Source organism: Pteropus alecto, unplaced genomic scaffold, assembly GCF_000325575.1.
Source record: "Pteropus alecto unplaced genomic scaffold, ASM32557v1 scaffold95, whole genome shotgun sequence".
Classification (NCBI taxonomy): domain Eukaryota; kingdom Metazoa; phylum Chordata; class Mammalia; order Chiroptera; family Pteropodidae; genus Pteropus; species Pteropus alecto.
This window is the reverse complement of record NW_006441071.1, coordinates 15,582,815-15,601,301: the sequence shown is the minus strand read 5'-3', so window position 1 is coordinate 15,601,301 and position 18,487 is coordinate 15,582,815. Positions and strand designations below refer to the sequence as shown.

General features: G+C 41.4%; 1 protein-coding gene across 1 annotated transcript in view; it reads left to right on the top strand.

Annotated features, from left to right (window-relative positions):
* DMRT1 (doublesex and mab-3 related transcription factor 1) overlaps positions 1 to 18,487 on the top strand; it is a 90,839-nt gene that overhangs the window by 12,799 nt on the left and 59,553 nt on the right. The window contains exon 3 of the mRNA XM_006918398.2: positions 901 to 933. Within this exon, the coding sequence (XP_006918460.1) occupies positions 901 to 933 (33 nt within the window). The remainder of the gene's footprint in view (positions 1 to 900; positions 934 to 18,487) is intronic.

The window sequence follows — 18,487 nt, the reverse complement described above, 5'->3', positions numbered from 1 at the left end:
TAGAGTTCATCTTTGCTAGCAGGTCTGCTCTTTGAGCAAGATTTCCTCCCTTCTTTCTTTTCTTCTGTTTTTCAATTTTATTTTACACTCATTCAACTAATAATTCATTGTGTGACTGCATCAGGTCAGACCCTTTTCTAGGCATGGGATATACAGCTGTGCATAAAATACCTGTCTCTTGTGGATCTTACATATCTAGCGGGAGAGACTGTTGATAAACAAGCTCACTAGTAAAATAAGCAAGATATTTTCAGAAAGTGGTAAGCACTATGAAGAAAGATAAAGTGATATGATGGAAGTGTCCGAAGGAACAGTGGCTGTTTTGATAGGGCAATTAGGAAAAGAGGCCTCTCTCCTTAGGTGGTAGTAGAGATAGAAAGAAATGGTAGGATAGGAGGTCTATATTGGAGGCAAATTTACATGTAATTTTGGTAGATATTGTCAATGGCACTCCCTCTAGAGAGCAGCTGCCTCAACATTGCTAACACTAGGGTGACACTGGGGCTTTACCAGTCTGAAAGGTGAAGAGTGTACATGGGTGTGGTCATTAGAGTAATGCGCTCCCCAGAGATGTCTACACCCAAGTCCTGGTATTCTGCGAGGGTGTTATCTTAGCGTGGCAAAAGGGAATTTGCAAATGTGATGAAGTCAAGGGTCCCAAGATGGGGAGATGATCCTGGATTGTACAGGTGGGCTCATTCTAATGGTGTGAATCCTTAGAAGCAGAGAACCTTTCTTGGATGCACCAGAAATGCCATGACAAGACACAGGAGAGGGTGAGTTGTGACGTGTGAGAGGGACTTGACCCACTGTTGCTGGCTTTGAAGATGGAAGAAGGGGGCCCCAAACCAGGGAATGCAGTTCTTTAGATGCTTGGAACAACCCTCAGCTGACAGCCAGCAGGGAAATGGGTTGTCAGTCCTGCACCTGCAAGGGACTGAATTCTGTAAGCAACCTGAGTGAGCAAAGAAACAGATTTCCCCTAGAACCTCCACAAAAGAATGCAGCCCTGCTGACACCTGATTTTTAGCCTGGAGAGACCTGGGTCAGACTTGGACCCACAAAACTGTAAGATAATAAGTGAGTGTAGTTTTAAGCCACTAAATTTGTGGTAATTTGTAGCAATAGAAAGGTTCAAATAGTTAATAATCCTCGTTTCCTTTATTAGTGAGGTTGGACATTTTTTTCATACATTTCAGGGCCATTTGTACTTTTTTGTCTGTGACACATCTGTGTATGTCCTCAGCCCATTTCTCTATTGAATTCCCCTCTATTTAGGGGATCCTTACTTATTATGGAGATTGGCCCTTTGTGCTATGAGTTATAGTTCCTCCTCCTGCTACTTGGTATTTCAAACCATGAGACTAGATGAGACAACTGGAGGTGGGGCAGACTGCAGAGACATGAAGAGCCCAAGGACTGAGCCCTGGTCACTGCATTCTTTGAAGGTCAAGCCGAAGAGCAGAACCTGTGATTCTTCTAGCTCCTGGTTAACAGGTCATTAGCCCGGGCCAAGTAAAAATGGCCATCATAAAACATAGTAGAACGGCTAAACCTGATGAGTTCTTTATGTTCTTCCAACCTCTGCTCATTTCAGTTTAACCATGGGCAGGTCGCAAGTTAAACTAACAGGCCCAGTGATTAGACCATTTCACAGTGATGACCAGTGTTGTGGTCTAGAAATTTCAACATTACTATTCGGTATGGCCATGACCAAGGAGTGGGATATACTGTCTAGTCCAGGGGTCCCCAACCCCCAGGTTGTGGACCGGTACCAGTTTGTGGCCTGTTAGGAACGGGGCTGCACAGCAGGAGGTGAGCGGCTGGCGAGCCTGTGAAGCTTCATCTGTATTTGCAGCCGCCCCTAGTGCTAGCATCTCCCCCTCAGTTCTACCTCAGATCATCGGGCATTAGACTTATAGGAGCACAGGTCCCTGGTGCCAAAAAAGTTGGGGACCACTGGTTAGTCAATAGTGTGGTTATGGAGATTAATCTTATTCTTATCCAGGTTCCACGAACTTAGAATGCATGTTATCTGTCAAGTATTTGAAAGCAGTTTTACTGCTTTCTTTGACTGATGTGGAACACGTTCAGTGTCATGCTTCCCCCAGGGTGAGTTTTTGTTACCACATGGCAATGCCAGGCTTCCCCCTGAGAGAATGGTGTATGGTAGTAGAAACTTGATTAAAGGTCTTAAGGCTTGAAGACACCTGGAAAAAGAGTGTTGTTGTTATCTTGTTAACTTTGTGCCTGGGAAGGATGCTTCATGCCATTGAAAGAACCTAAGATGTAGAGTTTGAAGACCTGGCCCACTTACTTACCACCTCTTTGATTTTGAGCAGTTCCCTTAATTTCTTTGTCTATTTCCTCAAAGGATAAATGGATAAAATAGTAATGTCTGTCCAGTTTATCTTGCAGAATTATTGTGGTGCTTAACTAATATATTTATGTAAAAGTTCCTTGTAAGCCATGAAGAAATACAGAAACATGCCACAGAACTCAAGTTTCAGATACTAATGTGAGAAGCAGAGGAATGAGCCTGGATATGATCCACCATTTGCCATAAGCTATTTTTCACAAAATGAAGCTACATGGACTGACAAAAGAATTATGTCTCTGGATAAGGATCATGTAACCTATCACACTTCCTTCCATTTTACCGCAGCTGCCAGGAATCTCAGATACATCTTAATGTTCATGCAGAGTAAATGTATTGAGTCCTCACTTTGGAATAGTTAGAATAAGCTTCCCCCTTCTTAGCCTCACTTTTTCTATTTTATTAATTTTACCAGTGTATGTCTTTAGCGTTAGCCATCTCTTATTCTTTCTGAAGGGAGTGGGGAGTGTTGTATAACCTTACAAATACTCAGAATGCTGAGATGAGGAAGTTCCCTTCTACAAAATAGGTAAAGCACAATAAATATCTTGCTGCCTTGGAAAGAAGGCGCACATTTTAGAAACCTTGAGACATACATGTCAGATTAAGAAGCAGGGGGCATCAGCACAGCCTTTTGGAGGGGTGCAGACACTTTGACATTACCATGTTCCAGAAGAAATGTGAGAAAGCTGAACTAGGTAAGCCTCACAATCACCCACTATGAAATGGGGTCTCCCTGTTGAGGACGATAGTATTTTTAAGTGTTTAGTTTTGTATGTTTTCAAAACTGTGCATCTGAAAATTAAAGTGTCATATTTTTCATCAGAGGCAAAAAAGCATCAAGGGAGTCTCAAGGACACTATTCTTATACACTCGAGTCAGATGCAGTGGGTGGGGAAGGAATGCACAAGTAGCGATGCACACTATGCACAGTTCCTCATGAAGCTTGAACCATGTCCGGGACTGTCCCACAGCATTACACCCTAGGAGCTGCTGCCTCTTAGGGCCTCTGCCACCGGCTTGGTGAGGGTCATGTCCGGGACTGTCCCACAGCATTACACCCTAGGGCCTCTGCCACCGGCTTGGTGAGGGCGGGGTTCATTTCCTTTATCACTCTCTGCCTCAATTTTTATCTGAGAGATGGAATTATGAGTTATAGGAGAAAAGGAGTTAGAAGCACATCAAAGACTTCTTGTGGCTTTTGAATAAGGGGCCTCCTTGGTTTAGGGTTGTTAGCTTTGGGTGTGCTGTTTTCATCATGAAGCACCTGGAGTTTGTTTTTCTCTAAAAGATGTAGATAAACTAGAGAGAATCCCGGGGCAGGGCAACAAAAATGATGTATGGCTTGGAGAGAAGGAGAATAACAGTCTATAAATATTTGAAAGGTAATATAAAAGAGGGGGAGAGATTATTTACAGCAATGGAGGGGAGTTTGACAGGAAACAAAAGCTTGCATCTAGGAGCAGGGGAAAATTGGGTAGAACTGAAAACAAAGCGTAATAAGAGTAATTAGGCAAAGAAATGTAATTCTCACATTAGTTTGTGTTGCCAAGGGCCAGAATGGCAGGAATAAGTAACGTTTCTCAAACTGAGGATCCAGGCACGATTGTGAATAACGTTTTCCTAATTCCTTGTTGTGAAGAGGGGAGAATGGACAAGGCTTTACGCTTTGCCTTCAGAATGTAGTTTAATTCCTAGCTCTGGCATTATGCTTTTAGAGGTGGTAGTAATAATTACAATTCAACTAGCTCTCATTTGCTGAGTGTCTACCTTGTGTCAGATGTTACCTTAGCTGCTTTATTATTTATATTCTCATTTAATCTTTACAGCAACTCTGTAAACTAGGAAATTTTTTTTTTTTTCATTTATAGGGAAATAGGGGTCAAATAACGTGCTCAAGATTGCTCATGTATTAAGTGGTGGGGTTGAGATTCAAATCCAAATTTGACTCACAGCCTTTTCTCATGCCCTACATTGGGCTCTATCACCCCAAGTGTAATAGTACTAATTTGGGACTTACTGGGTAGCCAGGTTACTAAGCCAGGTGAACAAGTTTGTATCCAGGTGTAGGGATAAGTAAAATAGTTGATGTCCAGAGAGAGCTCCCTTTGTCTCTGTCCCTCTCTCTCTTTTCTTGAAATATATTCTCTCAGTAAGTGCTATGTTATTATGTCACATTTTCTCATCCTATAAATTCAGTTATACCAAAGTTTTTAGTCATCCTTGTAGTTATAGAGTGATCTGTACAATCTCATTTAGGAAAGAAAGGTTTTCTAAGTTAGGTATTCTCCTTGATCTTACATGCTAGTTAATTAATTGTAACTGGGAGTCTTTAGCAGTAATCTGCACTTCTCTGGGCTTTCTGACTCTGATACTTATAGTGTTAAGTGTATTGTTGATTATTAAACAAAAACCCAAAATACACTGAATTAACTACTTAGAATAAAAGCGAAGAGCTGGATGTATGCATTTTTCATGTCTTTGCAAGAAGGAGCCAAAACTGGACTCAAAGGCCTGGGTTTAATCCAGACTGCAGCTCCTACTGCATTGCTTTGTGTACAGGGTACCTTTCTAAGGCACAGCCAACACCTCTTTTTGGGGTGGGGGACACCGTAGTTCCTGCTCTTTCAACTTCATAAAGTTATGGTGGTTAGCATCCTAAAGAATATGTGCAAATAGCAGAATATTCCATAAATGAAAGATGATATTAAAATCGAAAGTTAGCATCATTTGCATTAGCAGTTTAGCTCAGCTCCTCTTGAGTAAAATCGAGCATAGTAATGGTTGAGACTTTTGAGGAAGTTGACATTATTCAAAGGAGGCAGTGTCAGTTTTTTATTGGGGCAAAAGAAAGTGTCAGATGAGTTTCAAGGACACTCTTCTACTAATTCCACAATCGTTGCCTGTTCCTTTTGCCCCTGGGGGTGTGTATGAAGACCAAGCCACATTTCCTAGCTAGAGGTCAGTGGTATAGAAATCCAAAATGCGTCTCAAGGCACTGTCATTTTTCACTGATACATTTCACTTTGCCAATCCTATTCAGTGTTCTACATAGGAAGTACCTTCCCTCTGAACTTGCATGCCTTTTTAAAATAAAGAGCTTTTTGATTTCTGTCTCTATACTCTGCTCTCAGTAGTGGTCTCTACTGAATTTCTCTCTAAAATCATCCCTAGATTACTTTTACTATAAACTGTAATGATTTTTCACTGGTCATATTTCTCCCAAGTTTTCCTATCTTGGTTACTTGTAAGGCTACTCCTCCCCTTTCTTGTTCTCTTTGATCTTTTATAATTGGCTTAAAACTCTCCATATTTAATCTGCAGTGACTTTGTTTCTCCTCCCTTTTTTGGCTTTTTCAGTCCCCGAGAATTTAATATGTTGCTTATTATTTTCTTAGTTTTTCTTAAGGTGTCATATTTTCTGTCTCACTGTTTAGTAGTCTTTTCTCCTTGCCTACACATTTGTTTTATTTTAGCTATAAATGCAAATCTGCACTTCTGTATTTGAGCTTACAGTAAAGTACTGCTACACATTCTGTGGGGTTGATGGGCTTCCTGGTCTCAGACTCAGCTGAACCTGAAGACACCTGCATATGCATATGGTAATGTCATGATTAAGTGACTCTTTCTACCTTGGAGATAAACAGTTGAGCACCCAGTTGGTATTGAGTGAATGAACGAATGAATTGATTGAGTTTTGGAGAGCTGTTTCTCACAAGTTGACCTTTCTGGGGCAAAGCATTGTAAGTGCTCAACATATATGGAAGAACTGCTCTGTTAGCACCTCTGGTTGAATTTTCGGTGAATCCTTGTGACAGCATCATCATGATTTTTCACTAGGCTTAGCATTTCAGCTCTGAAATCCTTCTAGTCACAACACTGTAGTCTCTTCTCAGAAGGTCAGTCATACTACTGCTTTTCCTGTCTATGTCTAGTTCAGGGATGAAAGAGGATCCCCCAGTGAGTCTGGAGGTTCTGCCTATTTTGTTGTTTCCCTTCCCAGGGAAAAAGAAACCATCTTAATTTGAAAACTTTTGTGTTTGGAGGAGTATGTGCTTTGTTGTTGTTCAAGTAATTACCCTTGCCTCATTGATTTAAAAAAATCTTTATTCTCTTGTCAATCCAGTATTGTTTCTGTGATGGAATACATCTTGAGAAGCACAGGTGGGACTGGTGATTGACGCAGCCACGGATGATACCAGGTGCTGCCCACAGCGTTTGCTGGCTCTTTTGCCACAGAGAGGGCTCTGTTTATGCAGGCCTCGTGATTTTAATTTCTGTACCCCTCCTACCATGCCACAGACTGTTCTCCACTGCAGAGATTTTCTTCAGGTTCTTTTTACTGTGAGTTCAGTAGTCCTCCCTAACCTGTGGTTTTGCTTTTCGAGGTTTCAGTTGTGTGCCGCTCTTGAGTAGTATGATGAAATCTCGCGATGTCCCAAAAGGATGAGTAGTATGATGAAATCTCGTGATGTCCCAAAAGGATGGAATGTGAACCATCCTTTTGTCCAGCGTCTCCTCGCTGTGCAGGCTCCCACCAGTTACTCATGTAGTAGCCAGCATCTCAATTATCAGATTGACTATTGCAATATCGCAGTGATTGTGTTCAAGTAACCCTTATTTTACTTAGTAGTAGTCCAAAGCGCAAGAGTAGTGATGCTGGTAGTTCAGATATACCAAGAAGAAACCTTAAAGTGCTTGTTACGTATCGTCAGTCAATAGTAACCTAATGCTCTGTCACAATGCCTGTGTCATTCAGCTCACTCATCACATAGGTATTGTATCATCTCATATCATCACAAGAAGGGTGAGAACACTACAAGAAGTATTTTGAGAGAGAACAAGTGACCACATTTATAGAACTTTTATTACAGTATATTGTTATAATTGTCCTATTTTATTATTGTTATTGCTAATCTCTTAATGTGCCTAATCTATAAATTAAACTTTCTCATAGGTATGTATGTGTAGGAAAGAGCACAGTACATATTGGGTTCAGTACTACTTGTAGTTTCAGGTATCCACTGGAGTCTTGGAACGTGGATAAAAGAGCGCCTACTATACCTGCCAAACAGTTCTTGATACTGGTGACCTTTCTGTGAAATGGAATTTCTGAAAGCGTGTTAGATTGCTAGTGATCCAGATGGACAGAGTCTGTACAACACAGGTCACTAGGTGAGGAAAATAAAGATAGATGGGATGCAGCTGTGACTGTAGTTGTAAGAAGTCAGCCAGTCGCATAGCTTGTCATACTGTTCCTTAGTTGCTATGATACCATTTTAGCTGAGAGGCCCGGCTCGCCTCTTGGTAATCGGTAAATATTTGAATTTCTCTTTAGTAACGATGTCGATTGATATATAGATAGATATAGACATCTGTGTGTATGTACGTATGCACATATATGTATGTATGTCTACATATGCATAGCCCAAATTGGCAGAACCTTCAGGGTCTTGTAACTGCAGCCTCTGGCACCATCAAAATCCAGAAGCCTCTGAAACCAGCCATAAAATAAAGTCATTGTCAAAATTGAAGTCTCAGTTGGATAATCTGATTGGCAGAGCTTACTTCACATGCCTTGGTTCTAAGTGCCCGGAGGCGGTGTTTGAGCACCGGCTCCTACACTGGGGACACAGGAATTGTTTCAGATATGGCCACTTTTGCTGTACCCTCCTATCCCTGTGATTCATGACATGTTTGGTGGAGCAGTGAGCTGTGAGGAGGTAACAGTGTAGATACCATCATCTTTTATGGTACATAGTGACTTGCATATGCACTTTGAGAATAGAGCCCATCACAGGTGCTGGTAAACAAGACTGCAGTTGCAAAACTAAATGAGTACCCAGAGTTAGAGCAAGCTGCTTCAGAGAGGAGTCAGAAGAGCAACAAGTTAAGGGCTTTGGGCCAGTGTGACACACGCTTGGACCAAATAATAATCCAGCCCTTGCCCTGCCTAATAATACGCAGTGGAGAGGATGAGGTCCTGACCTCATTTTGGTGTCTGTCTTTGGAGGCTGAGAACTCTCTTGACCTCTGTGTTTGACAAACCTTCATGCCAGCATTTAAACAGTTAGTAGTCACTTATATTCTTTCCCAGGAAAACATCAGTGTTGATTCCTTGTCAGTAACAGCAGATCTCCTTTAACTGATGACGTTCACTGGCCACATCTGCACGGCTTCCTTTTTCCTTAATGACATGGTGCGGTGGCAAAGTGTGAGGTCTCAGACAGGGGCCTCAGCTGAGGTCTTATTGCCAATCACACATGTATCCTTAGACTTGGTACTTCAGCTTCACCGGTATTGAAGCAAGGGACAAATTATTTCCTGAGACTTCTCTGTTGTCTGATTCCGTGAAGCTCTTAGGTTTAATTCTCTCTAGTTTACCTTACCTGACTTTGGTAAAAAAGATGGTTGAAAGAATGGATGAGTTTTTATTTTTAGGATCAACCTCTTTCAATTTCAGAGGACCTTTTTTCAGAAGGAAGGAAAGACAGAAGGAAAATAAAGATGGTACATGCAGAGAGAGAGTGCATGTATCAGGGCGCTTCTGGGGGATGGTCTCAGATACACTGGTAGTTAGTGGCCACACAGAAATGGAGTGGTTTCATTCCTAGCTGTGGACACTCTTTTGGGTATTTTTGTGAACGTTAATCTTTTATTATATCCTCATACCTGAGCATATCCTCATACCTGAGCAGTGCAGTAGGGCTTCTGAGGGAAGTAGTGGTAAGGAAGACACAGAAATGCCAATGAATGGCTAAGCATTTCAGCACCCTCATGACATCCAGCAACCCCCTTTTCTCTTTTCTTGCTAATGATAAAAAGAGATAAATGTAAAATGACACTTTGGTGATATATCACCAGATGTCAGTTCTAGAATTAATATTTTAAATGCATACGGAATCCCCCAATCTCATTTTAACCATTGATTTGAACATAGTTCTTCCTTCCTTTCAAAAAACACTAAATGTGGGAGTGTATATTGAATTTAAGATCTGAAGTGTCACTCTTTCTCTATTCCCTTCCCTATCTCTGCCTTCTCCCAGTAGCAATCTTTAAAAAGCATGATATGATTAAAGAGCCAAAGCAAAGAAAAGGGAGTGTAAAGGGCTCCGGATAATTCCCAGTTTGGGTATCAGCTCCCACATAATGGAGAGTTGATTATGCTTTATTTTTCCCATTATTTGAGAAGAGGTAAAACTCCATGGAGGTAGGAAAGGTACATCTGGAAGAGATCTGAATTATTCTTGACTTGAGGTAAGTATGCTTGTAAAACGTTCTTATATCAGCTTTGGAATACACTGTTAAAAGTACTAAAAATCAGAAAAGCTTCCTTCACAAATTTAGTAAGACAGAGCGGTTAGCTGTAACAGTGTGCAACCCTGGAGGTCATAGACCAAGCTAGGAGAAATAATTATGCATGGTAATGGGCCATTACAGATAATGGCCTTCTGGGGGTGGCAGAAAATACACAGCCCCACAGTCTAGCCTGGAATGAACATTGAATAGCACATTAACTTTATAGCAAGCTAAAAGTTCAGCCCTGGAACAGCAGCAATCCCCTCAAATAAATAAAATCCCTGGCTTAAGGGAAGCACCATAATAGCTACAGTTCTCAAAAGCAGAATGGAATACAGTAGGTGATAGGACTAGGGATGATGGAGTTTGAAGAAGGGAAGGAATGGTCAGCTCTTCTCCACCTGTCTGTATTTGTCTCACTAAGTAGAGATGGTTCTGGGCTCAAGGTAGGTGCACAGTGAAGAAGTTGTTTGCTTTTCTGGCGCCAGGTTTGTGTTTGACATTTAAAATAGCCCTGTCATGATTGCCTCGTGGGAGAAACAGATTGTTCCCGCATTTCCTGATTATGACTTTAGGGAGTAATATCACACCGACTGCACTCAAGGCTATGGTCTGACCTCAGAGAAGGCCAGGAGTGGAGGATTCTGCTCCTCTCCAAGTACTTCTGCACTGGGGAAGCCACACCAGGTGCAGCCTAGCCCTCCTGTGGTACCCTGGAGATTAGCATTTGGAGCAAGAACTTTTTTTTTGGTAAGCATTTGGTGGCACTCTTGACGATGGCATAGAATGTTACCACTGTGTTGTGATCGTGATAACAATATCCAGCATTTACCGAGCATGTGTCATAGCCTTTCTTGGCCCTCAGTGGTATAAGTAGCAGCATGATCCCCATGTTACATATAGACACTGGGACACGGAAGACTTAAGTACCTGGCCCCAAGGTCACAGAGTGGAAGATTTCAGATCTGATCAAGCCGTTCGACTTGGGAGCCAGCTTTCTCAACCCGAGGTTCTATTGCCTGGCATACTGTGTAGTGATCAGTGTCTTTTTCACTGAAATGTTCCAGGCTTAAGGATGAAGCCAGACATCCCAGTTGGGACTTTATTGATGATTGCTATCAGCTCACAGAGCTCTAGTATGAATGAGACTCTGGACTCCCATTGCTCTGAAATCGGTCCTCCTGGAAAGAGAAGAGCTTGTAAAACAAGGTTCTCAAACTTTGAAGTTGGAGGACCCCTTTACACTCTTAAAAATTATCCAGGACCTCAAAAAGCTTTTGTTTATGTGAGTTTTAGCTATCAATATTTATTGAATCAGAAACTAAATTGAGAAATTAAAAAAATATTTATTAATTCCTTAAAAATAATGAATTCATTCCTTGTTAACATAAGTAACATTTTAATGAAAAATAAACTATTTGTCCAAAAAACGAATGAGGAGAATGGCATCGTTTCACATTTTTGCAGATCTCTTTTATGTCTGGCTTAATAGGACACAGCTTGGTTTCCATATCTTCTACTTCAGTCTGTTGTTTTGATTGAAATACGTGAAGAAAATTTGGATAGATAAAAATAGATAAATAGATAAAATTCACATAAATAGTTGGAAAAGGAAGAAAAGAATTCAGATAGCCTTTTCAGATCATTGTAACTATTCTTTGATACTAGACCAAAACTCGACAAGTAGTAATTTCTTAAAAATTAGTTATAGTGATTCTGAAACGGTGCTAACGAGTGTTTTGTACTCCATAGTAAAACCCATCGGTCCATCCTGCCCGTTGATTGCGCCTTTCACCCACTCATGGTTTTATAATCTCATGCACTGGTCATTTAGAAAATATGAAGTTTACTGAGTGGTGCACACCTTCCAAATGTTGGCATGCTTCATTACGAAATAGCAATATAATCGTGAGTTGAACCAAGGCTGTGTGAAACAATATAGTGTAATGCAATTAGGTTTTTTATCCCTTCACGTTTACACAGGGGCTCGTTCCACTTTAGACTTTGAGGAGCAACAATAAACATCTATGATCTTATTTTTAAAAGGAAGTTATAGAAGCAGAATCTAAATTCCCAAACCTAAAGGAGGCTGTCCATGAGCATATTTTGAAATACGTCCCTGATACTTCCTGTGTTCAGCACCCTTGATACCCAATGAAAGACCCTGATAAATTAAGCCTCTACATTTTAAGCAGTCCAAATACAGTTCAGAGCAAACCTGTTCTGTGGAGACCTAAATATACATACATCGTCAAATATGCTCCTAGTTTAAAGTTTTCTCAGCATAAGATCTCTTTTAGAATAAAGTACTTGATGGAGAAGAAGTGTGTTCGTCATCTTCCCTCTCTTTTATCCACTCCCAAACTCAAGCCTTGCCACTGGCCTGTTGTATGGCACTGCCTTCTTCAGTCTGCTGGGAGATGTTGACAGAGTCCCAAACTATCTCTGGCATCTTGCCAATGATAGGAAATTCTGAACTGGCCTAAAGAGAGAAAACCTCTTTCATGGCCATGAGATTTTTTCTAGTAAAGTCATAGAAAAGGCATTTTGTCCATATCTGACTCCCACTGTAGGGCTAACAGTTTCCCTGGGTGGCCCGGGGGAATTCTGAGGCTCATGCAGAGGGGAAGAGAGAGGGGGAAACACACATAGAGCAAGAGGAGCCAGAGAAGGGGGAGCAGAAACCCATGAATAAGAATGCCAGTAGGTATGGATGTGTATGAGGTGTAGGGATTGCCAGACTGCCATAGCCAGTCCTTGGGACCACAGAGTGAGCCTGCACTTAAGTGTCTTTTCAGATCCAGTTTAGTTTTCCCCTTGGAGGAGAGTCTAAACTTTATACTACTCTGCCAGCAGCACCCGCATTCTCAGCCTACCAGGGACCCTGTGCTCTGCCTGCTCTGCTCTGCAGGCTGTTCTAACATCTCAGAAAGTGTCTCCTCTTCTTAATCTAGAATTCCTTTCTCTCTCACTCACTCTGTTTTGTTTTGGTCTGTTCTATGAAAAACCTTTTCTGATCCTTTAAAGTTCTCCCGTGAACTCTTTATCAATAGCGGGCAAGCTCCTAGAGGACAGGGATTGGCCCAGCACTTTGGGAATTGCTGCATACAATGGATGTGTTTATTCCTTACTGGGATTTTCAATGGCCCCAGGGCAGTCTGTTTCTAATCAAGTTGGGCCTGTATTTGCTCCCCCTACCCCTATATTTTCTCCATCTTTCCCCATATCTCCTGCTTGGTTTCTTTGATCTGGTTACGGTCAATAATCAATCTCAATATCTGCCCCCCACCCCCCACCGCTTTTCTCCCCTGCTTCCCCCTTCCCCCTTCCCCTTCCCTCCCAGATCCCTTTGCATCCCACATAGACATTTCCCACACCTTTGAACCAAGCCTGCTCCTGGCTTTAAAGGCCAACTTCAGGATTTTATTTTTTTTAAAGAAAAGTCTTCACCCTAAGGAGAAAAGGGAACTTGACAGATTCCTCCAAGACCAAATTATATTTTTAAAAATTCCTTGAGAAAAAGGAGAAAGCGGCTCTAACATATTCCATGCCTGTGTACAGGAGTGATGTTAGTGAGCCAACATCAGCAGAACTTGTACTTTGAAGGCTGGACTTGATCTCACCCTCCCTTCCACACAGTTGTGTTTTCCCATAGCCTTGGTCAGTCTCTCCTCTGTGTCTGTTTCAGAATTTTTCCTTCCTACATTCTTTATCTGTGCCCCAAGGTACTGGACAAGTTGCCTTGCACACAGTAGACACTCGGTTAAGTTTATTGCATGGAAGATGAATTGATTCTTTGGCAGCAGAAGGTGACAGGTGTGATGATATTCTTTGTTCATCACCACGGTCACCAGTGAGTGGCATGAGTAGTAGGCACACTGCTGCCTCAATGATCAGGCCTTTGTCTGTGCCGGCTTTGTTTTCAATTTCAGAAAACTAATCCATTTCCTCAGTTGGGATGGCTAGCTTTCCTTGGAAGTGTATGAGTGCTGAGAGGAACGGATGTCAGTCAGCTCATGGAACTTTTCTCCTCATGTATCTCTCTCTTGGTTCTCTCCCTTGGAGGGGAAGAGTCCCAAAGCATCACCCTGGATTTCTCAGTTTTTCCTAAGTCTAAGAAATGCCAGCAGCTGATTAATTTGATGCAGAGAATAATGCTAAAAGCAGGGAACTGAGTAAGTTAAGCCTTCTTGTGACAATGAGGGCGCAACCCACTGTCATCCTCTAGATTTCATGACGTGCCATCATCAAGTGGCAGTCTTGTCTTAAGACCTTAGTTTTCCTTAAAAGTGAGGGAAAATGGTTTGTACTTTTTCTATACCCTCCTAGTATTCAGCACAACGCATTAGTTGATGGCAGATAATTTTGATATCTCAGATTTAGCAGTGAACAATTTTGCCTGATTGGTAACTCTTTAAACCAAAAGCTAAGTAGGACAGGTGCCATGCAAGGTATGGACCACAAAGACAAATAAAACCTGGTATGTACAAATTAACTATTTACTTGAGATCATTGTGAATCACAAATAGTCTTAGCGCTGCAAATTGTAAGTTTTGGTTTCATACGTGATGTTTCATACAGGAAACGGGTTGGTTTTATCATTAAGAAGGGAGTGTGGCTCCATATGTGAACATAAAGGACTCAAAGTGCAACAACTCCGGGAATCTTGACACTAGAGAACAGTGGGGAAAAAAAGCCTTCACATACCTTAAAATGAATTACTGGTTAACTACTATTAATACGCCATGGCCCCAGAGACCAGCATATAACGCTGCTAGATCAATAAGGGTATTTATCATGTGTGAGTATTGATCTCTCATGAAGGAGTGAATCATATTTCACACTGCATATGTGAGTGCAAAAAAAGTAGCAGAGGGATTGGGAAGCCTTATTGATGAACTGGACTGTGGAAAGTAAATGTACAGAGCCACAGATAAGAGCATTAGAATATGAAGTGATGGAATCTGCAAACAGCATCTTTGCTGACGAATGCCGTTGGTCATTTTTGTAGATATATGCAGATTACATACTTCTCCAGTTCATTTCCTAGTTCTTGAATCTAATCCTGATCCTTCATCCTTAAAGCACAAATTAGGACTACACAAATAATAACACTTAAAACATCTAACTTCATACTTCCTTTTGCCTCTTGGCAGGGGACCTAGGGGTTAATACCTGTGGTCTTTGTACTTAGTCATACTGGCCATGCAGTTTAAACATCTCTGTCACAGTGAATATTAGGCTTGGGGTGGGCAGGAGGAATCACAGTTGCAGCGAAGGGCCTGATACATATCGGTGCATTCAGCTCAGGTTTGTAGAACCAGCTGTCAACTTTTACTTTTTGTGTATGTGATTTAGAAAGTGATTAGTAGCCGATTAAGAGTTTGTACATGGAAAACCACTTTCGATAATATACATATATATATTTCAAAATTTGTATGGTTAGTTTATATATTTTGTGGCTTATGAGTTGGCAATTTTACTTTCATAGTAACTGGTTTATCCCCAGTTACTAGTGACACCTGGCTTAATGTACCAGCTTTGATAGTATCCATTGTCAAAGAAAATGTCTATAGCTACTCTTTTGGGAATTCTGCTGTAGGAGAGATTGGAGAGAGTTGCATATTCTGCTTATATTATTTTTTGTCAGTCTGGGTGAGAGCTGTATGCTTCTTCTGAGGCTGGAGTGGGTATCACATGATCACTTAGCAGTTGAATGAGAGTCTGAAAGGGGAGCTGAGTGGGTTCCCCGGTCCCTGGGTGATGGGTGTTAGCAATATTACTTGGTTGTTTGAAGGAAATTTCAAAAACACCAGACATGTCAGTGATTTTCATGAGGTTCATTTTTTTTTTCTCTCAGTTACTGCAGCCTCCCTGTGCAAGCTCATAATTACCTGTTCAGGCCTGAAATATTTAAAGAGGGACAGAGGGAGGCATCTAAAATGCCTTTCTAAGTGTCCATGAGATTGTATATAGTGTCTCACTAATGCTTATAACTGGGTGGTAAGAATGTCATTCATTCTTTTTCTGATCTAGACATGCATATAATTTATCATTTTGGCAAAATTTTTATTGCTTTCACAATCAGGTAAACAATAAAGACACAACATTGAAAACATGAATTAGATAAGTGAAAACCACCTATTATGCCACCAAATTGATGTTTAAAATACTCTTACTGTAGCAGCGATGGGGAAATTGAGGAGCATAGAGTGGCATGTACCTTCTCCAGACATGGCATAGAGTAATGGAATTGGAATTTCTAATCTCATTAGTTGGGAAAAGGAGGAGAAAAGAAAAGAAAGAAATATAATAAGATAAGGACATTACAGTGCATTGACAGGAGCCTAAGGTGGATGGATTTGGTATCCTTTCTGAGAAGAGATGTTAGTGCTGACTTTAAAATGATGCAGTAAAAGTACATTTTGTCATAGATCTCACCCAAACCTTGTACTTTTAGTCATGCCCCGCCGTTACCTGTTCTTTCTCCTTCCACACATTCATCCGGTGGACACTTTCTGAGCACTTGCTCTGGGTTGTGCATCGATTGTCCTAGGAATTTCTATTAGCTTCTTCTCCCTGCCTACATATGCCCACCCCTTCTCTATGTTTTAAAAATGAAATAACATCTTATTAATCCCTGAAGTTTCTGTTTTTTCCCTCTCACATTTACTTGGATACCAGGCTGGTTGAAAAACTGTTATTCGTTGATTCCCTTTCTGCAGATATTTACCACCATGTGTTCAGCACTGTGCGAGGCGCAGGGCTGCAAGGGTCAGCCAGCAGGCATGGTGTCAGCTTGCTGGATCTTACATTCTGGTGAGACAGAAGGATCATTGCTTCTGTCTCTTCATTGCTTACTTGCTCCCCACCCTCCTGAGGGTTTCTGTTCCTTCTGCGCTAAAACCACAAGGCCCTGAAGACCTACCCTTCTGTTGGTCTTTTCCAGACTAGTTTTGATTGATCTTTTAGCAGCAGTTGACACCACAGCCTGCCCCCTCTGCAGTCCAAGTCAACTTTGGTCTCTGTGATGTTGTTTTTCCTCAATTCTCCATGACTTTAACCTTGATTCTTCTCTCATAATTTGTTCTTCTGTAACAACTCCCTACTGCTCTCCCCAGATGTAGCCAGCATCTCCCCGTGGTGACTCCTGAATCTCAGCTTCCAACCTCAGCTCCCATGAGTACAAGTGTTAAGTTTCTCACCTTCATTCATCTCCCCCACTAAGTGTCCCTCTGGTATCATGATTAAGTAGAATTTACCACCTTCCTCTCTCCTACTCCACCTCAGCTTCCTGCTCACCCTGACATCTGCTTTACGTTTCTTTGCCTTCTCATGCATCTTAATTCCTGACATCCCATTCATCTTCCAATTCTGTTGAGTTCCATCTCTTACATGTCCCTAGTGCAGGTCCACTCCTCTTATATTTGAGTCTTCTAGGTCTCTCCCTGACTACTTCAGCATCTCCTTGGTGGATCTCCCTGCCTCTGGTCTCTCCTCCCTTCACTTGTCTTATAAATTGCCATCAGATAAATCACCCCAAAGCAAAGCTTTTGCCTTCTCTGCTCCTTGCTCGGAAATCCTCAGTGGTTCTCGTCACACCCTGACAACTGGCCACAGCGTTGGACTGAGGTTTTTCTTCACCTTGCTCCAGCCCACCTTTCAGACTGGACTTCTCTTTCCTTTTTTGCGCTCCATTCTTCAACCTGATGCCTTATCCATCACTCCCAAATTCTCCTTCCACTCTCCTGCTTCCATTTTTTTGTCTTTGTGGCCCTTTTCGCAGTACTCTCTTTTTCTCATTTTTCACTTTTTTCCTGCTTCTCTTTTAAAAGTGCAACTCAGATGCAGAGTTTTCATGAAGGTCTTCATAATTCCTTTCTGGGCTGCAAGTCATCTTTCCAGCCTTTGAATTCTGTAAGAGCTTATGGGTGTTCTTATATGATTATCCTTGTTATTATTTGTAATCCCATGTCTTCCACCCCGTAGACTGTAGACTCCCATTGGGCAGGGGCATCCTGATACCTTGCAGCCATTTCAAGCACCTGGACCAACCGAACACTGTTTAATAAGCATCCATTGGACGGATGATTTAGGAGTCCATTCAGTTGTTTGTTGGAATTGACAATTTAAAGTGTAGACCCAGGGCTAGCAAATCATAGTCTGTGGGCTGCTTTTGCCCACTGCCTGTGCTTGTGAATAAAGTTTTATTGCAATAGAACTACACAAAACAACCTATATATTCCTCAACTTAAAGTAGTTACTAGCTGACCTTTTATAGAAGTTTGTCTGTCCCTGGTCTCTACTTGAGAAGGATAAGGTATCTGCCTGTGGAAGGAAATGAAGGAAACAATGTTTGCTTAAACTCTTAACCTCTTGCTTTGACTTTCTGATATGTGTGTGGCTACTGCAGTTAAGGCCCTAAGATTCTCTTTATTATCTTATTTAAAATGAAGTACAATTAATTTTGTTGTAAGAATGTTGCAGACAGCCAAATTAACTAGATTTGATCTCAAATTTCTTGACATTAGGATAGGAATTTCTGGGTAGAAGTTACTAGTCAGGCTTTGTATAATTAAAATGACTCTTAGAATGTGTTTGGTATTCTCAGTAAAAATAATCAAGTCAGTCAGTCATCTGTGCCGCCAGAATTATGCCAGCTTCAGGAAACGTCCTTTATTTTGGCTGCAGGAGAAGCAGCAAGTTCAGGTGCCTTGTTCTGTGGCTCTGCAGATCTTGAGGAGGACGGCCATGCATTGCCAAGGTTTAAGGAAAAAGTTTTGTGGATCCTCCGATTAATACCATATTGTC